General features: G+C 38.5%; 2 protein-coding genes across 5 annotated transcripts in view; both read left to right on the forward strand.

Moving 5' to 3' along the window:
* Positions 1-3044, forward strand: part of RRN3 (RRN3 homolog, RNA polymerase I transcription factor) — a 119768-nt gene extending 116724 nt beyond the window's left edge. For 3 of the 4 annotated variants that reach the window (XM_072418998.1, XM_072418997.1, XM_072418999.1), the window contains exons 17-18: positions 1704-1788; positions 2443-3044. In XM_072418998.1, coding sequence (XP_072275099.1) covers positions 1704-1788; positions 2443-2604 — 247 coding nt within the window. In that variant the 3' untranslated portion in view covers positions 2605-3044. The remainder of the gene's footprint in view (positions 1-1703; positions 1789-2442) is intronic. The other variant, XM_072419000.1, reaches the window with a different exon arrangement.
* NTAN1 (N-terminal asparagine amidase) overlaps positions 1-14373 on the forward strand; it is a 242237-nt gene that overhangs the window by 87223 nt on the left and 140641 nt on the right. The gene's annotated exons all lie outside the window — the stretch shown is intronic.

A 14373-nucleotide genomic window follows, 5' to 3' on the forward strand; every position in this document is an offset into this window, starting at 1 on the left:
AAGGGGACAATGAATGGCACAGAGTGATCAGAAGGGGACAATGAATGGCACAGAGTGATCAGAAGGGGACAATGAATGGCACATGAGTGATCAGATTTGGCATTTCAAAAAATATAAGACCGTGCCTTATCATAGGGTAAACTGTATTACACAATATGGGAAAGTCGATTGAATTGCTGAAAAGTCCACATACTATGTTTTGCTTAATAGGTCCTGAACAGAATTATTTACTGTATATTTATGCTGCAATAATATTATTATAAGAATACTATTAGGCCAAACAATAACCTTCTCTTTTTTTATCTTCTTGATTGCTATTACCTGTGTATACGCAATAAGTGTTGGCAATCTTTAAATTTTTTTCGTGAACTAGGGAGGCTCAGACCTACATTTACCCATTTAAAGAGAATTTAAGTTTGGTGATTTAAAATAATTTGGTGATTTGTAATAATTTATTTTCCAAAGCTTTCTTCTAACAAATACATAACCTTTGTCATGGAATTGATTTTATTTATAGAAGTTTATTTATGAGTATAGAGCATCTAAAATGCAGAATAAAAAAATGACATTCTACTAACACACCCTTTGTGATAAAAATACCCCAATGCAACCTCAAAAGATTATTGGTAGAAGGCTTTTAAGAAAATCAAGGCAGTTTTCATAATACTTTTGTTAACTTCACTTTTAGTTGTCATTTGGATTTCAAGGATGTCTTTTCCCACTTCTCCTTTTTTGAGGGGACAGAGATTTTAGTAATTTACGGAAAAAAAATCCTTGAAGGGATGATAACATTTCTTGTTGACTGCATGTAAGGAGAGCCTCTCTGGAGCTTCAAACAACACACAGCTCTCTATAGCTTTAAACTCGGCAGCAAATTAAAGGCCAAGCTGGCTTCCCCGTGTGGGAAAGTATGGAATCCCACACCCAGGGATGCTAAATATTTTCCTATTTTTAAGTTGTTACAGACATTGGCATCCTGCAGTTTTTTTCACCAACAAGTGCAATCAGCAACCCTTTCCTCTTTGTGCCATGCCTTTGCACAACAATTTGTTGAAAATTATTTAAATTTTCTATTATTGGGGGACATTTTGGTACTTGGCTATTACTACAACAACAACCAAATACAGTTGACATTCAAAAATCCGGCAACATCGTGCCCTGAGGTGCGCCGGATTTTCGAAAGTTTACTTACCTCCACACACAGGCAAGCCTTCCTCTTGCAGCACTCGCGGACATCTGGCACAGTTCCAGGGAGCAGGCAGCATGGAGGTCTCAACGTGTATTTAGCTTAGCAAGCAAGACCTAACAGCTGTTTCTGCAGAACAGCACCATCAAAACCTAACTGGCTAAACAGTGTACTACAGTCCCTGTATTCAAAATTCATGTCGGGAAACTGAAGGAGCCGGATTATCAACTGTAAAGCGTCTGTGAATATGAATATTGCTTTCTAATTTTTTTCCCTCAAGAATAGAAAACAGCACTCATTATACATCACAATTTGCTTTCCACTGTACATAATGCCCATTTTGTGAGTAGCCTTTATCATCTTGATTTAGTTTTTTTGTTTTTTTTTTTTTTTTTTGCAGGCATGCTAGAAATTACTGTTGTTGGAAATTACTCCTGTATCCTGTTATATATGTCTGTTTTCGTTATTTAATGTTCACTTCTTTTTTCTTTTTTTTTTTTTTTTTTATTTTGAACAGGTGTAAGAAGGTTATTGATCCTATTTATCAGCCTTGGGAGGAGTCCAGTGTTGAAGAATTAAAAAGTCCTAAGATGCTAGTAAAGGTTATTTATTGTATTTTTTTTATACTAACGTTTTAATAAATTAACACAGTCTTTGGGTTACTTTGGTTTAATCTTTTGAATAATATTCCTAAAGTAGTGTCCTCACCAAGTGCCAATATGTTTGTAGAAAAAATTTAAAAATGATAAATATTTTTTTCTTATTTATTATGTAACAAGCTTTGTTTTCCTAAAATTTAATCATTTTCCCAGTTCATTTTTAGATTAAAATAAACTCATACCATACCATTATCTCATACCAATGACACTTGCCAAAATCTGGGTGCAGTGTCAAACAGCGATAGCATGATATTTTTTTCTATATGGCAAATATGCAAAACACATATCAACATCTGATGATGTACCTTTTTCTTTGAGAATTATATAAATCAGCAAAGCTTATTTTAAACCCACTATATAGCTATGTAGAAGCCACTGTATATTGTGGCTTACTTTTGGTATTGTAAAGACTGGATTCCAGAAACTATAAATACTTTCTTTGAATGATGGAAAATATTAATTATGAATATATGTAGAGAAAAGTTTTTATCAATAAAAATAATTTGTGGGTTGTTTGAGGCATAACTATTGTTTCATTAAGACTTCCATAGCTAAAAAGTGCATGCATTTACACCAAAACATCTTCTGTTCATACAGCAGGATACAGTTCCAGATGATGAAGATGATTTTCTTAGGGAAGAAACTCCACGTAATGATAGTATTGTTGAAATAACACCAGGTATATATGACTCTTACCTGAAAAGCCCAGTAAGTAGCGTTGGCTCTCCTCCTGTCAAGTTTCTTCAGCGACCCTTCTGAACTTTCAAGACCCGTGTGCAGTAGAGAAATCTGTGGCAGATATTGGGTTGTTCACCTTCGAAAGCTTGAAACAAGCATTTTTAGACTGTGTGTTATGTGGCAAAAGCCATATTGATTGTGTTTTGCAGTGAAACTGCTGGGTTAGTTGTTTAACAGTTTAAAGCCATAAAAGAAAGTTATGGATCTTTTTATTCTGTTTTTCACTGATGGTTTAATTGAAAACTGTTGTTTGTGGAAAGGCAACGTGCCACCAGATGGAATAAAGAACTAAAAATAACTACCAACAGCACAAACAAAGACAAGCTGTTAGTAAAACTTTGATGACACAACAAGCTCCTAACGATGACCAACAATAATGCACAAAAAATCATTTCAGAACATGACCCTTTATGACCCTTTAAAAGTACATAATTCTTTCCCTATAAAAAGGTGTGAGTGTAGGGGGGGGGGGGGGGGGGGCTAAGCAGATAGGGGCAATTTGATTTTTTGTTTTTTTTTTTGCCTTTTTAAATAAATGTTTAAAACAAGACATTATGGATGTATTCTCTTTGATTTTATTGTCAGTTCTGTGAAAGGTTGGGAAAAATTAGGTACCCTGCTTTGTATTCATATCAGTTTAAACTCAATACAGTATGATTTATGTAGTATCTGGATGGTGCTGGCATTGGTCATGACTAGTGCCACATTCTTCGGGGCCCGTTTCTAGCTGTATATCGGTAGCCTTACCGTACCAGCATGAGGAAACAAAAGCATAGAGGGACCCTAGATCGACTGGGCGCAGATCAGTGGCGTACCATCCAGGGCTTTCTGCAGCTTGGAGCCTCTGCTATAGATGCACGTGATAAGATGGCAAATTCCCTGATCCATTCTCTGCAGCTCACGCGGTGTCTTTTGCTTTAGTGAATTTGGCACAGCCCACAACTTCTCTGTTCTCAGGCACTAGGCTGCTTTAGGCTGCAGCGCCTACATACCAGCCTTTTGGCAGCAGCTTACAGACAGGGAATTTCTTTCCACACTGAGGGGGGGCAGTCTGTGACATCAGGTAACGATGTAGCAGGAACCCCAGGGATCCTGGGTGTGATTCCTCAAAAGACATTCCAGTGCTGGCTGATGGTTCTGTGTCGCCTAATCACTCCTCGCACAGATCACCTATACATACCCATTTGGGCTCACTCTACAGCATGCACCCATTGAAGGGATGCACAGTATGGCTGCATATAGTTTCCCCACTCATAGAGATTCATGACCCCCTATTTAGGACCTCTTTCTTGTCTCGTTGCCCTTCGTAGGCCATTGGCATGACAGAGGTCCCTGGCAAAGCTTTGTATGCTGTTTAGTATTTTGTGTTTTCCCTTGTGTGCTTTTTTTTTTTTTTTTTTTTTTTTTTTGATGTTCCTGTCTTTTTTACTCTTTCCTTTTTCTTCTGTTTCTTCTGTCTGGGTGCCTAATACTAGTGCGTAACAACATCAGCTCTCATATAGAGTATGGATGTGATTACTATGTTTGAAGTTGCCTTTTTCTGCTCCTGCAACATTTGCGGTATGAATTTCTTTCTAAGAATGTTACAGGACTGAATTCAGTCGTAGTGGTATTGGTATTGCAAATGTATAAAAGATACTAGGCGGATGTGGAATTTTTTGAAGAGACCATGGAGTATTTTTCAGTTTGCTAACTGTTATCTTGTGGCATGCTCTCCACCTGCAAAAATTCAGCTGGTGTAGGAAGGTTTAAACTCTGTGGATGTAGTTTTGTGTACAGTTGTATACCATTTTTTTAAACAGTCTTGTCTGTTCTGTCTGTGTTAGCTTATATAAAAGCCAACTGTCTGGCAGAATAACACACACATTCCTGAAGTCAATTATTAAACAAAATGCCTGTTACATACACCCCATCCAAGACCTTCCCAGGCAAGCCATGGAACACCCCGTCACACCACTCTAGGAACAGGCTGCCTTTGACTAAGCCAAAAGCAGTTGCCTTTTTTGCCAGAAGTCGTGAGGAAGGGCCAAGGGTCTCAAGGCCCACCTTGCCTTGACACCTGGATCAGCAATACTCAGCTCTACCTTCCTTTCTCAGGCAGGAGATCTGCCAGTGGTTCTGCTCCTTCCCATCTTCCTTTCACTTCTCTAGACAGAGCACCCCGGGACCCTTCAGTTCTAACCCAAAGAGGCCGAAGGGATGTTTTTTTCCCTTTTTTTTTTTTAGACCAAAGCATGTGGAAAGCCTTAAGTCACAAAAATCAAAAAAAGAGAAAGAAAGTAAGTTTTTTTTTTCTGGCAATAAAACCTTTATTACTCTGTGTTAATAGTTGCAGTTACAAAACTGATATATACAAATCATTGATTGACCTGGACTTTCATTGCTTCATGTTACAAAAGGACTTGATACTGAATATAGAGGTCTCTCAAAAAGGAATTATTTACATGTTGCTTCCAAATGACTGAAAACATGCAGTAATTAGAGTGCAGTATTCAGATAATGAACTAACCTCAAGTCCCCATGCATTTCACCCATTAGGATTCCTCACCGGGTAAAAGAACCAGCAGAAGGCAGTTTCAATGTACACAGGGTTGGTATATTGGTAATATTGTAATTACTGGAACCAAGGGGTGGAGAAGAAAACAATCTAAGTATATTCAAGAAAAACTCTAATTCTAATGGTACAAAGAGGAGGATGGCAGAGATCGTCAAAAATTGAAACCGCATGGATGTTACAGGAGTAAATTTCTGCATCCATGCTGTTGCAATTTTTGCTGATCTCTGCCACTCTTCTATCTATACCATTAGTTTTTTGTTTGTTTTGCCAGAAAAAAAAAACATACTTTCCGTTTCCTTTTTGATCTATATTTGTTACTGCTTTAGGGGCTGGCAAAGATGCATACTATATTCTTGTAGAACCAGAGCAAAATGAACAATGCTGTCCAAAATTTGCAATACATCACCTAAATGTGGAATTCCCCTTTCAAAAATGTACACACTGTTACTAACATGATAAATGGGGACCCAACCCTTCTGCATAACCCCTCTTGCAGTAATAAAGGACAGTGGGCTGTGTGGGGAGTAGAAAGTGAAATTATCTGAAACTGGATGAGTCAGATGAGTGTGCCATTTTCCTTAGCTGTGCTTGCTGGCAACCCTTAAATGCCTACAGATATCGTAAAGGAATCCAGTGTGCCAGAATTGGATGTCTCCTCCTTTGACAACTTCGGCACCGCCCATCTAAGGGAGCCAACGTTCAGCAAGGTGTGGGAAAGTGAGTAATGAAAACCAAGTGAGTCCTGCAGCAGAAAATGTATTTCCACTGCTTGCTGTTGGTAATAATGATATATAATGTAGACAGGTAAACTGTGCTCAATCTGCGCCATTCTCATCCCATGGGCGAACACATGACATATGAAAAGACCAAAGGCTCTATTTAACAGCAGATCCTTTCTTTTCCACTCTGAAGCCTTTACAGCCATAACAGTTAAATTCAAAGATCAAAACAACTAAAGCCTTTTTTAACACAATCAAATAATGTTCAACAACAATAAAAATGTTCATTTCTAATACTTGGTTGAAAACCCTTTGCTGGCAATGACAGCCTGTAGTCTTGAACTCATGGACATCACCAGATGCTGGGTTTCCTCCTTTTTAATGCTCTGCCAGGCCTTTACTGCAGCAGCTTTCTGTTTCAGTTTGTGGGCCGGTTTGTGGGCATTTCAGCAAGTGAAATGCATGCCCAGTTGGGATCAGATCAGGTGACTGACTTGGCCATTCAAGAATATTCCACTTCTTTGTTTTAATAAATTCCTGAGTTGCTTTGGCTGTATGTTTTGGGCCATTGTTCATCTGTATTATGAAATCGATTTGATTCAATCGATTTGAGTGCATTTAGCTGAATTTGAGCAGACATTATGTCTCTGAACACCTCAGAATTAATTTGTCTGCTTCTGTCCTGTGTCACATCATGATGTGACACAGGACAGAAGCAGACAAATTAATTTAATCCATCCAAATAAACACCCAAATATTTATGTACCTAACTATAATACATGCTCCTGTAGTGTTATATTACAGGTTTTAGTATTTCTATGCACCCTTGTTTTATCAGATTTTTTTTATTGAAAGTTTATTTTTAAATTTAATAAATATTGGACATATTTTGGTGAGTTATGCCCAAGAATTATAGGCCTACAATGTTAAAAAATATTTCCATACAAAAAAAGTAACGCTTTTTGCATGAAAATACGGACAGAATTAAAATGCCAGGGGGGTTACCGGGGGTTACAACACAGTTGGATGAGGGATAAAAGAAAAACATTTTCCACGCAATGATCAATGTGACGTATGACAAATTCTGGCAAGGAAAAAAAGTCAAGTATTGGTATACAAATGTAATAAAATAAAAAGTATACATAGTATACATAAGCCGAAAATGTCAAATAATAGAAAAAAAATTAAAACACTATACTAATATATAACTATATATAAATATATAACTATACTATACTAATCCAACTAAAATAAGATTAGAATGTAAATGATCATATAGATAAAAAAAAGACAAGTAGGGTGGATGGGGAGGGAAAACCAGAAAAAGACAATAGACAAGGGGAGATGAGGAGAAAGCAGGCAAGAGAAGAAAGAAAAAGAAAGGGGGGAAACCTAGCAATGTTTAGTGTCTAAACAAAAGACTTTGTTGGAGTATATTTTGCTAAGTTGGTCAGGAACCAGATACCACCGCAAAATAACCTTACAATTAGCTTCGACTAGGCCCAACAGAATACACTGAATCCCGGGTAATACACCCTTGTAATGATGGGCTTGTGTAACACAGTTGGTTGACTAGGCAAGTATAAGCAATCTAAGGTAGCACAATATCAAAAGAGAAAAACAAAATCTGTAGTACTGTAAACAAAAGACTTTTAAAGCCAGCATAGTGAGATCCACTCAATTATGAATCAGACTCAAACAAAATAGAAAAAAGAAAGAATAAAGCAAAACCAAATTTGTTAATCTTCTTGGTCAGGTTCTCTTGTTTCTTATTGAAGAGACCATAAGGTTATAAACAAAGAGGAAATAAACTTTTAGGTAGCACTGCTAGAGGCTTTTCTGCCTCAAAGGATAAAGTGGAGCATGAGAGACCTCTTGTGACAATTGTGTGAAAGTGCTTCCAGGAAGTAAATGCAGCTCTTTTAAGAGATTTTCTCCTTCCATAAATGATGAAAAAGAAAATGTTTTGCAATTATATTGAGACGAGCCCTAAAATAAATGCCCAATGATACTTTATATTGTTGGATAACAAAATTTGCATTAAAGGCTTCAGGGTACGCCTTCTGTGGATTGTGAGAAAAGAGAAAATCTGTACTGGATGACTTTCCATCTGCAGGTTTTCCATGTTCCTGGTTGCCTTAATGAGGGAGCCTCTTTAATCGAAAAGTAGTGGGACTTCTCAATGAATCACATGGAGGACCATCCATCTTAGGTGCAGTCAGCTGATGATGAGCTATGTATGATGAGCACTCTATCCAGCTCTAAGTGCTATTCTGGAACCTCTGGTAATATTGATCTCATGAATCTCTTGGTTGCCTCTACAGTGTCTTTCACTTACTCTGGAACCCCTCTAAAGTGGACGTTGCTGCGTCTGGAGCAGTTTTATAGGTCATCCAGTTTAATTTGAAGATTCTCAGTTTGATTTTCCAGCAGCATACCGTATTTTTCGGACCATAAGACGCACTTTTTTCCCCCAGAAGTGGGGGGAAAAAGTCCCTGCGTCTTATGGTCCAAATGTATCAAAATGTATCCTTCCCAGCTGCTGTCCCGTCCCGTCTCCTGTTCAGCGCGGCCAGAGTGACTGTCTCCTGTATCTTGCTCCCAGCGTCCTCCCACTCTCAGCATGATTGGCTGACAAAGTCATGCTGTGTTCCCTGAATAGCGTGCTGAAGATCACTCACAGCACACAAACACAATGTAAACAAATGTTATATTGCAATCTTATTACAACTGAAAGGAAATACTCACCCAGTGTCTGCAGCTCTGCTTGCTGGTATCTGTAGTGAGATGCAGAAATCCTACATTATGCTATGCATCTCTCCATGGATACGAGCAGCTGCAGCTGTGCTTGTGTCTCTGTGTGAGGCACGCAGGGAACCCCCCCCCCCTCACAGCACTCGGAGGATGAGTCCTCTTCCAGTGATGTGAGGAAAATTTAAAGGCATATTACAATGTAATCTGCTTCTAAATGTTTTTTACAGTACAAAAACACCATACAACATAAAAATAAAAGTACCGTACATTTTTAATTTTATTTTTAGATTACATTGTTGTCTATTATTTCATTATTGTTTTAAATTATTTATATTTATGTATATTATAATTTATGATTTTAATATAATAAATAAATATAATTATCATACCCGGGAGTTAATCCTAAGAATTACAAGCCCACAATACAAACAAAAATTTCTATGCAAAAAAGAAAATAGGATAGGATTTTATTAAAAGTACATTTTTTTTTTTTTTTACATGATTGTGTGTTTCAAACATTTTTTTATATTCATGATATCTACTAGACCCTTGTTCGGACATATTTCTGTAACTTACAGGTCTAAAATGTAAAAAAAAAAAAAAAATTCATGAAAAACTGTAACGCTTTTGGTACAGAAATCCAGACCTCAGTGTAACGCCCAGGAGGTTAATGTCTTTTGTTATAAAAGCAGAATTAAAGGGGCACTACGTCACTGCACTGTGAGGAACTGAGCTTTCTAGATTCTGACTCTAGCAATGAGGAGTTCTTGGGGTTCTCATAAAACGAGCAGAACCTTTACCGTAAATCTTCAACTTTATTCTATTTTATTACTGAAGTCTCTTGTTATTGTGTTTTACAGTAATTTTGTCTTTTGCTGACTTTGTTAATAATGGTTCTAAATGCTGCTGTTTACTTTACAGGGTTTATTACATGTGTTTATGACTGTGATGTTGGTTTTTAATGCACATAAAATATTTTAGGACACTATTTGTTTCAGAATCTTTTTTTTCTTCATTTCCCTTCTCTAAAAAACTGGTGCGTCTTATGGTCTAGTGCGTCTTATGGTCCGAAAAATACGGTAATTTGAGAAGCATTTTGAGTGACTCTAGATATAGTGTTATGCAGCTTCTGCTCAATTAGGTCTAATTGTGTGCCAAAACTCCTTCCACAATTCTGTGGTAATAAATAATGAAGCCAATTATTTCTGTAACAAAGCGGCCATGTGGTGGAGCAGCCTATTTTCCCCTTCAATAGTAAGGGATGTAGCATCACTGGATTGAAAATCAGGAGCATATATATTAAGAGGGGGCTTAGGAGCTCTGTGTAGCAGGTGAAAAATATGCAGGTATTTGCTCTTCATCACCAGGGGTGAAGGAATATGCATAGCATGGTCGGGACTAAGATGAGACCTGGGACCTTGGGAGCTTAGTCTTGGTGTTGCTGGTAGTGAGCATGAGACTGCTAAACTTCCTTTACCCATCTAAAGGGGAGTACTGGGCCCCGATTTCAGCCTGGAATGTGCCATGCTGTTCCGCACCTCTGCCATCTTGGATCTGCTTCCCTGTGACCGAGAAAGAACTTTCCAACCATACCTGCTTGTCAGACCTGCGATGGAGACGGAGATCCCTGGGGGTTAACTCAAATCTATGACCTGTTTTGGAATGTTGCATGTATTCGTATTTGGGGACCTTTGTAAAACATTGCTTTGTTCACTTTTGTGTGCTTTTATATACATATGTTTTCTAGGCAACTTTGTATTTTATTTGATTTTCTTTATCTGTTATAGTTATATGTTAATTATATATATTCCTCAATTTTTTAGGTCATGGTCCCACTAAAAAGAGGTTTTGTGCTCCAAAGGAGTCAGAGAATGTAGTTTCTTGACCATTTTTTATTAGGTTATTACAGTGTTCAGTCTCCTGGATAGGAGGGAAGGATCTGGGTGGGTGTTCCTATCCCACCACAATACAGCCCAGGATTCTACTCACCTGACAGGTATGTCTGGGGCTGTAAGGAAATAGGTGGGGCTGTATGAGTCTTGGTCTCAATATTAGTGCAGACAGCAAAGTTGAAGGGAGTAAAGACTTTTGAAACTGCAATACTTGTGAGTACCAGGTCCAATGTGTTCCATGCTACCACAAGAAATGCCTTTTATATTTGATTGGATCTGATGGCAATCGTCAATGGCTCCATAGCTAAGGCAAAGAGGAGTGGGGAAGGAGGGCAGCTTTGTCTAGCATGAGGTAACCACTTGGGACTTTATTTGCTGATTTGCTGAATTGTAGCTGTTTGAGTTAAGTTTGTCCCTCAATAAACATCTTGAAAAGACCCAACATTGTCCTGCAATGTGATGATCCCCCTAACTTTACAAGAGATATAAAGGAAACAAAGGTACAATAGGGGCAGGAGCATTCTTTGGTCCAAATTATGAATACAACCATACCCAGGGATCAATGAAAATTAAACAGTATAAAAAGCTAACAGGTTTAATTTTTCCATGGGGAAGCGGAAAGCAGATCAGTAGGATGGCTCATGTGTGCCTTTCACACCTCATTCATAAACAATGATAAAAGATTAGTAATTTTTGGGACACCTGAAGGATCCTCACCCAGAATGGCCTAGTCTTCAGACATTCCCAAAATTTGAAGAGTTATCTGATACTCTCCCCACAGCGCCAACATTGAGTCAGCTGAGTAAAAAGCATTCAGCTTTGTAGAACTCTGTACCAGCATGTGAGAATCTTAGAATTCAACCTTATCAAGGATTTCTGAAGTGCATAGATAGTACCTGATCTGATGAAAATTCAGGTCCCATTCAGCAATATGGGAAAGGAGCATAATCATCAAATGGCATTCATGTTCTGAATTGTGGTTGTATAGTACAGATTGTAGTTGATTTTGACTCAGGAGCAATTCTTGGATCAGAATTTGAGCAATTAATGTCAATGACAGGAAGAGTAGGGCTCAGTCAATATGGCCACTGAACATGTACAAGTGTAGTAAGCCACCAGAGGATGACAGTTGAGCCATAGTCTACCTGTAATTGACAGTATGCATCATACACATTCTTAGTCCAGTCAGAGTTCTTTACTGCTCCAACCAGATTCAATCTGTATCAGCATTTTTGTGTTCTGAGCACCTCTAGTTTATTCTTTGCAAATTCAAAGGGCCTAGGCTAAGGAGCAAGTTTTAGGTTTGTAATAGTAAGCAAGGGGCCAGGTGCAGGCAGAAGGTCTGGATTAGCCAAAAAGGTGCAAACTGAGGGTCAAGCCCCCTTGCTGGCTAACGAAACCCTTCATGTGGTCTGGTTCTCTTGGCATGGCTAGCCCAGATTCAACACTTGTGAAATGGAGGCTCTGAGCTAAACCAGTAAGGGAGACAGATGTGCTGTATGTGTTGGGTTTGGGCTAAACAACAAGGAAGCCAGATTCCAGGGCAGGCTAGACTATCAAGCAAGGGATGCATGCTGAGGGTATGGCTAGTAAGCAAGAGAGACAGGTACGGTTAGAGCCTCACCCTCTACTTGCAGCTGACACTATTTCTTGTTTCCTGATTGGTTGAGCCAACATGTTGTAGTGCATGGGAATTGATCTTTCCAAACACCTTTGTAAGGAGAGTTTATACAAGGCTGTTGATGTGCAAAATGTAATAGACTGCTCACAGACAGGGTGTAGATTTTGTAGACATATAGAGATCCTAATACCACCAATATCTGCTGCTTATGTCAGATATCTGGACAGTGTGATCTGGTTTCAAGTGTGAAAGAAAAGATTTATCCAACCTTGTGAATGAAGAAAATGGATTTATTATGCTATTGATGTTTATTGAGATACCAGAATTTATTTAAACCATAGTGGTAGTGTAAATGCAGTGACCCACTGCAACTATTCAAAATTAATCTCGAGTCAGTCAGCTATAAATAGTACTGAATATAGGTCTGCATGTGGAGGATGGAGCAATTCTTTTATCAAACTTTACCACTTCTAGTGCTAAAATCCCAAAGCGCTGACTAATCTTTGCTCCAAACCTTCCTTCTTGCTGCTAACCCAACACCCCCTTTCCTGCACTTAAACTTACCCCCCTTAAGCCCATCACCTATCTATAGCCCTCATTCTCAGTGCCTAACCTGCCAAGTATCTAACCCCTACAACTTTTTTTCTTTCTAGTAGTATGATGGGTAGAAAAATCTGCTTCTTTGTACTGCCAGCTGCAAAACCAACACTCAAAACAGCCTACCCAACCTTTTCCAGTTGCTCACTATCACTTTGCCTAAAGGGCACTAGTTGGAATTGTCAAAATACAAATAAAGATGTTTTCAGCTGAGTGGAGGAAGTTGTAGTGTCATGGTTAAAACGGTGGGCAGAGCAACATGACAAATTTAGTGATCTCAGTCCTTTGTGTCATAGGTGCCCAGTAACCCCTATATTTGTATCTGCTTTCTACTGCCTCCTGCATTTTGTTTCAACTTTTTAATGCTCTCCCCTTGGTACATCCCTTTTTCTAATGACTTTGTATCAAACCCCAAATGTCCAGTGCCCATTTATTGTGACCCTGTAATCTAATCGTAGTGTAAAAATTGAGGCTGAGCTCACATTAGTGATGACAAAACTCCCCAGCGCTTTCTGGCAACTGCTAGGCAACCGGGAATGATACCAGGCTTACCTGCTAGGCTTTAAGGCATTTAAATAGCTGCAAAAACCTGGATGTTTTTTCCTTTTTTTTTTTTTATTCAAACGATTAAAAAAAATGTGAATGCTTAAAAAAGCCTGCATTAGGCCTGTAGGAAAAAATAAACTGTACAAAATGGAACTGTTTGCCCAAGACTGTGGGAAACAAATAGCAAAGGATTTGAACTTTAGGCTGCGTTGAAAACGCATGTAAACATTCCTACCATGTTAATATGTATTCACAAGTGTTTTAAAGCTTACAAAATGCAAAACGCTACAAAACTCTCACGAATGCCACTGCCCTGCTAGGGCTGAGGAAACAATCAAGAAATTGGAGCTGTCAGGAGAACAGAGCAGAGCTAGGACCGCAGGAGCAATCAGCAGAGCATCCAAAAAGCTCAAGCATCATCAGGGCTTCTCTTTTCTCAGGCATTCAGCACTAGACTTGTCCTTGTTTGCTCTTCAGTGCCTGGGGATGCCACATTGTCAGGAGTTCCATGGCTGTGCTCATGTCATGAATGCAGCCATGGGAATCACCCTTTCAGTGCCAGATGAACTGTAAAGAAAAGTTTAGGTTTCAAAACCCATCATCTAATAAAAATACTTTAACATTAAAGTCTCGTTTTATTTTTTACATATATTTTTAACTCTTTTGGGGAATGTTAGGGGTTTTATGTACCCCTGTATTCATTCCCCAGGGTGAGGTGGTGGAGATCTGGGAATCCCCCCATTAAAGGAGGCTTCACGATTCCCAAGTCCTGCCAAAAATGCTTTTAAAAGCCTCCAGTGTTTTCAATAGAAGCTTTCATAAAAAGCATAAAAAGTCTCAATGAATTCAATAGGAGCTTTTATTGACGTTTTAAGTGTCTTTAAAGGCCGGAAAAGGCCTCTATTGAAATCAATGGAGGGTGTTTTCCCACATTTTCCGCATTTTTAATTTTTTAAACCCTGCAAGGAGCATTTTCTATACCGCTCAAACGTGCTCTATATATCCCCTGAGGAAGCCAAATGGTGAATCGCATTGGGTATAAGACGTTATTATTTATCATCATACTTAGAATACCATTGTACTAGTTAACCATTTTCCTATACC

The sequence above is a fragment of the Pyxicephalus adspersus genome, chromosome 7, assembly GCF_032062135.1.
Source record: "Pyxicephalus adspersus chromosome 7, UCB_Pads_2.0, whole genome shotgun sequence".
In the NCBI taxonomy this organism is placed as follows: domain Eukaryota; kingdom Metazoa; phylum Chordata; class Amphibia; order Anura; family Pyxicephalidae; genus Pyxicephalus; species Pyxicephalus adspersus.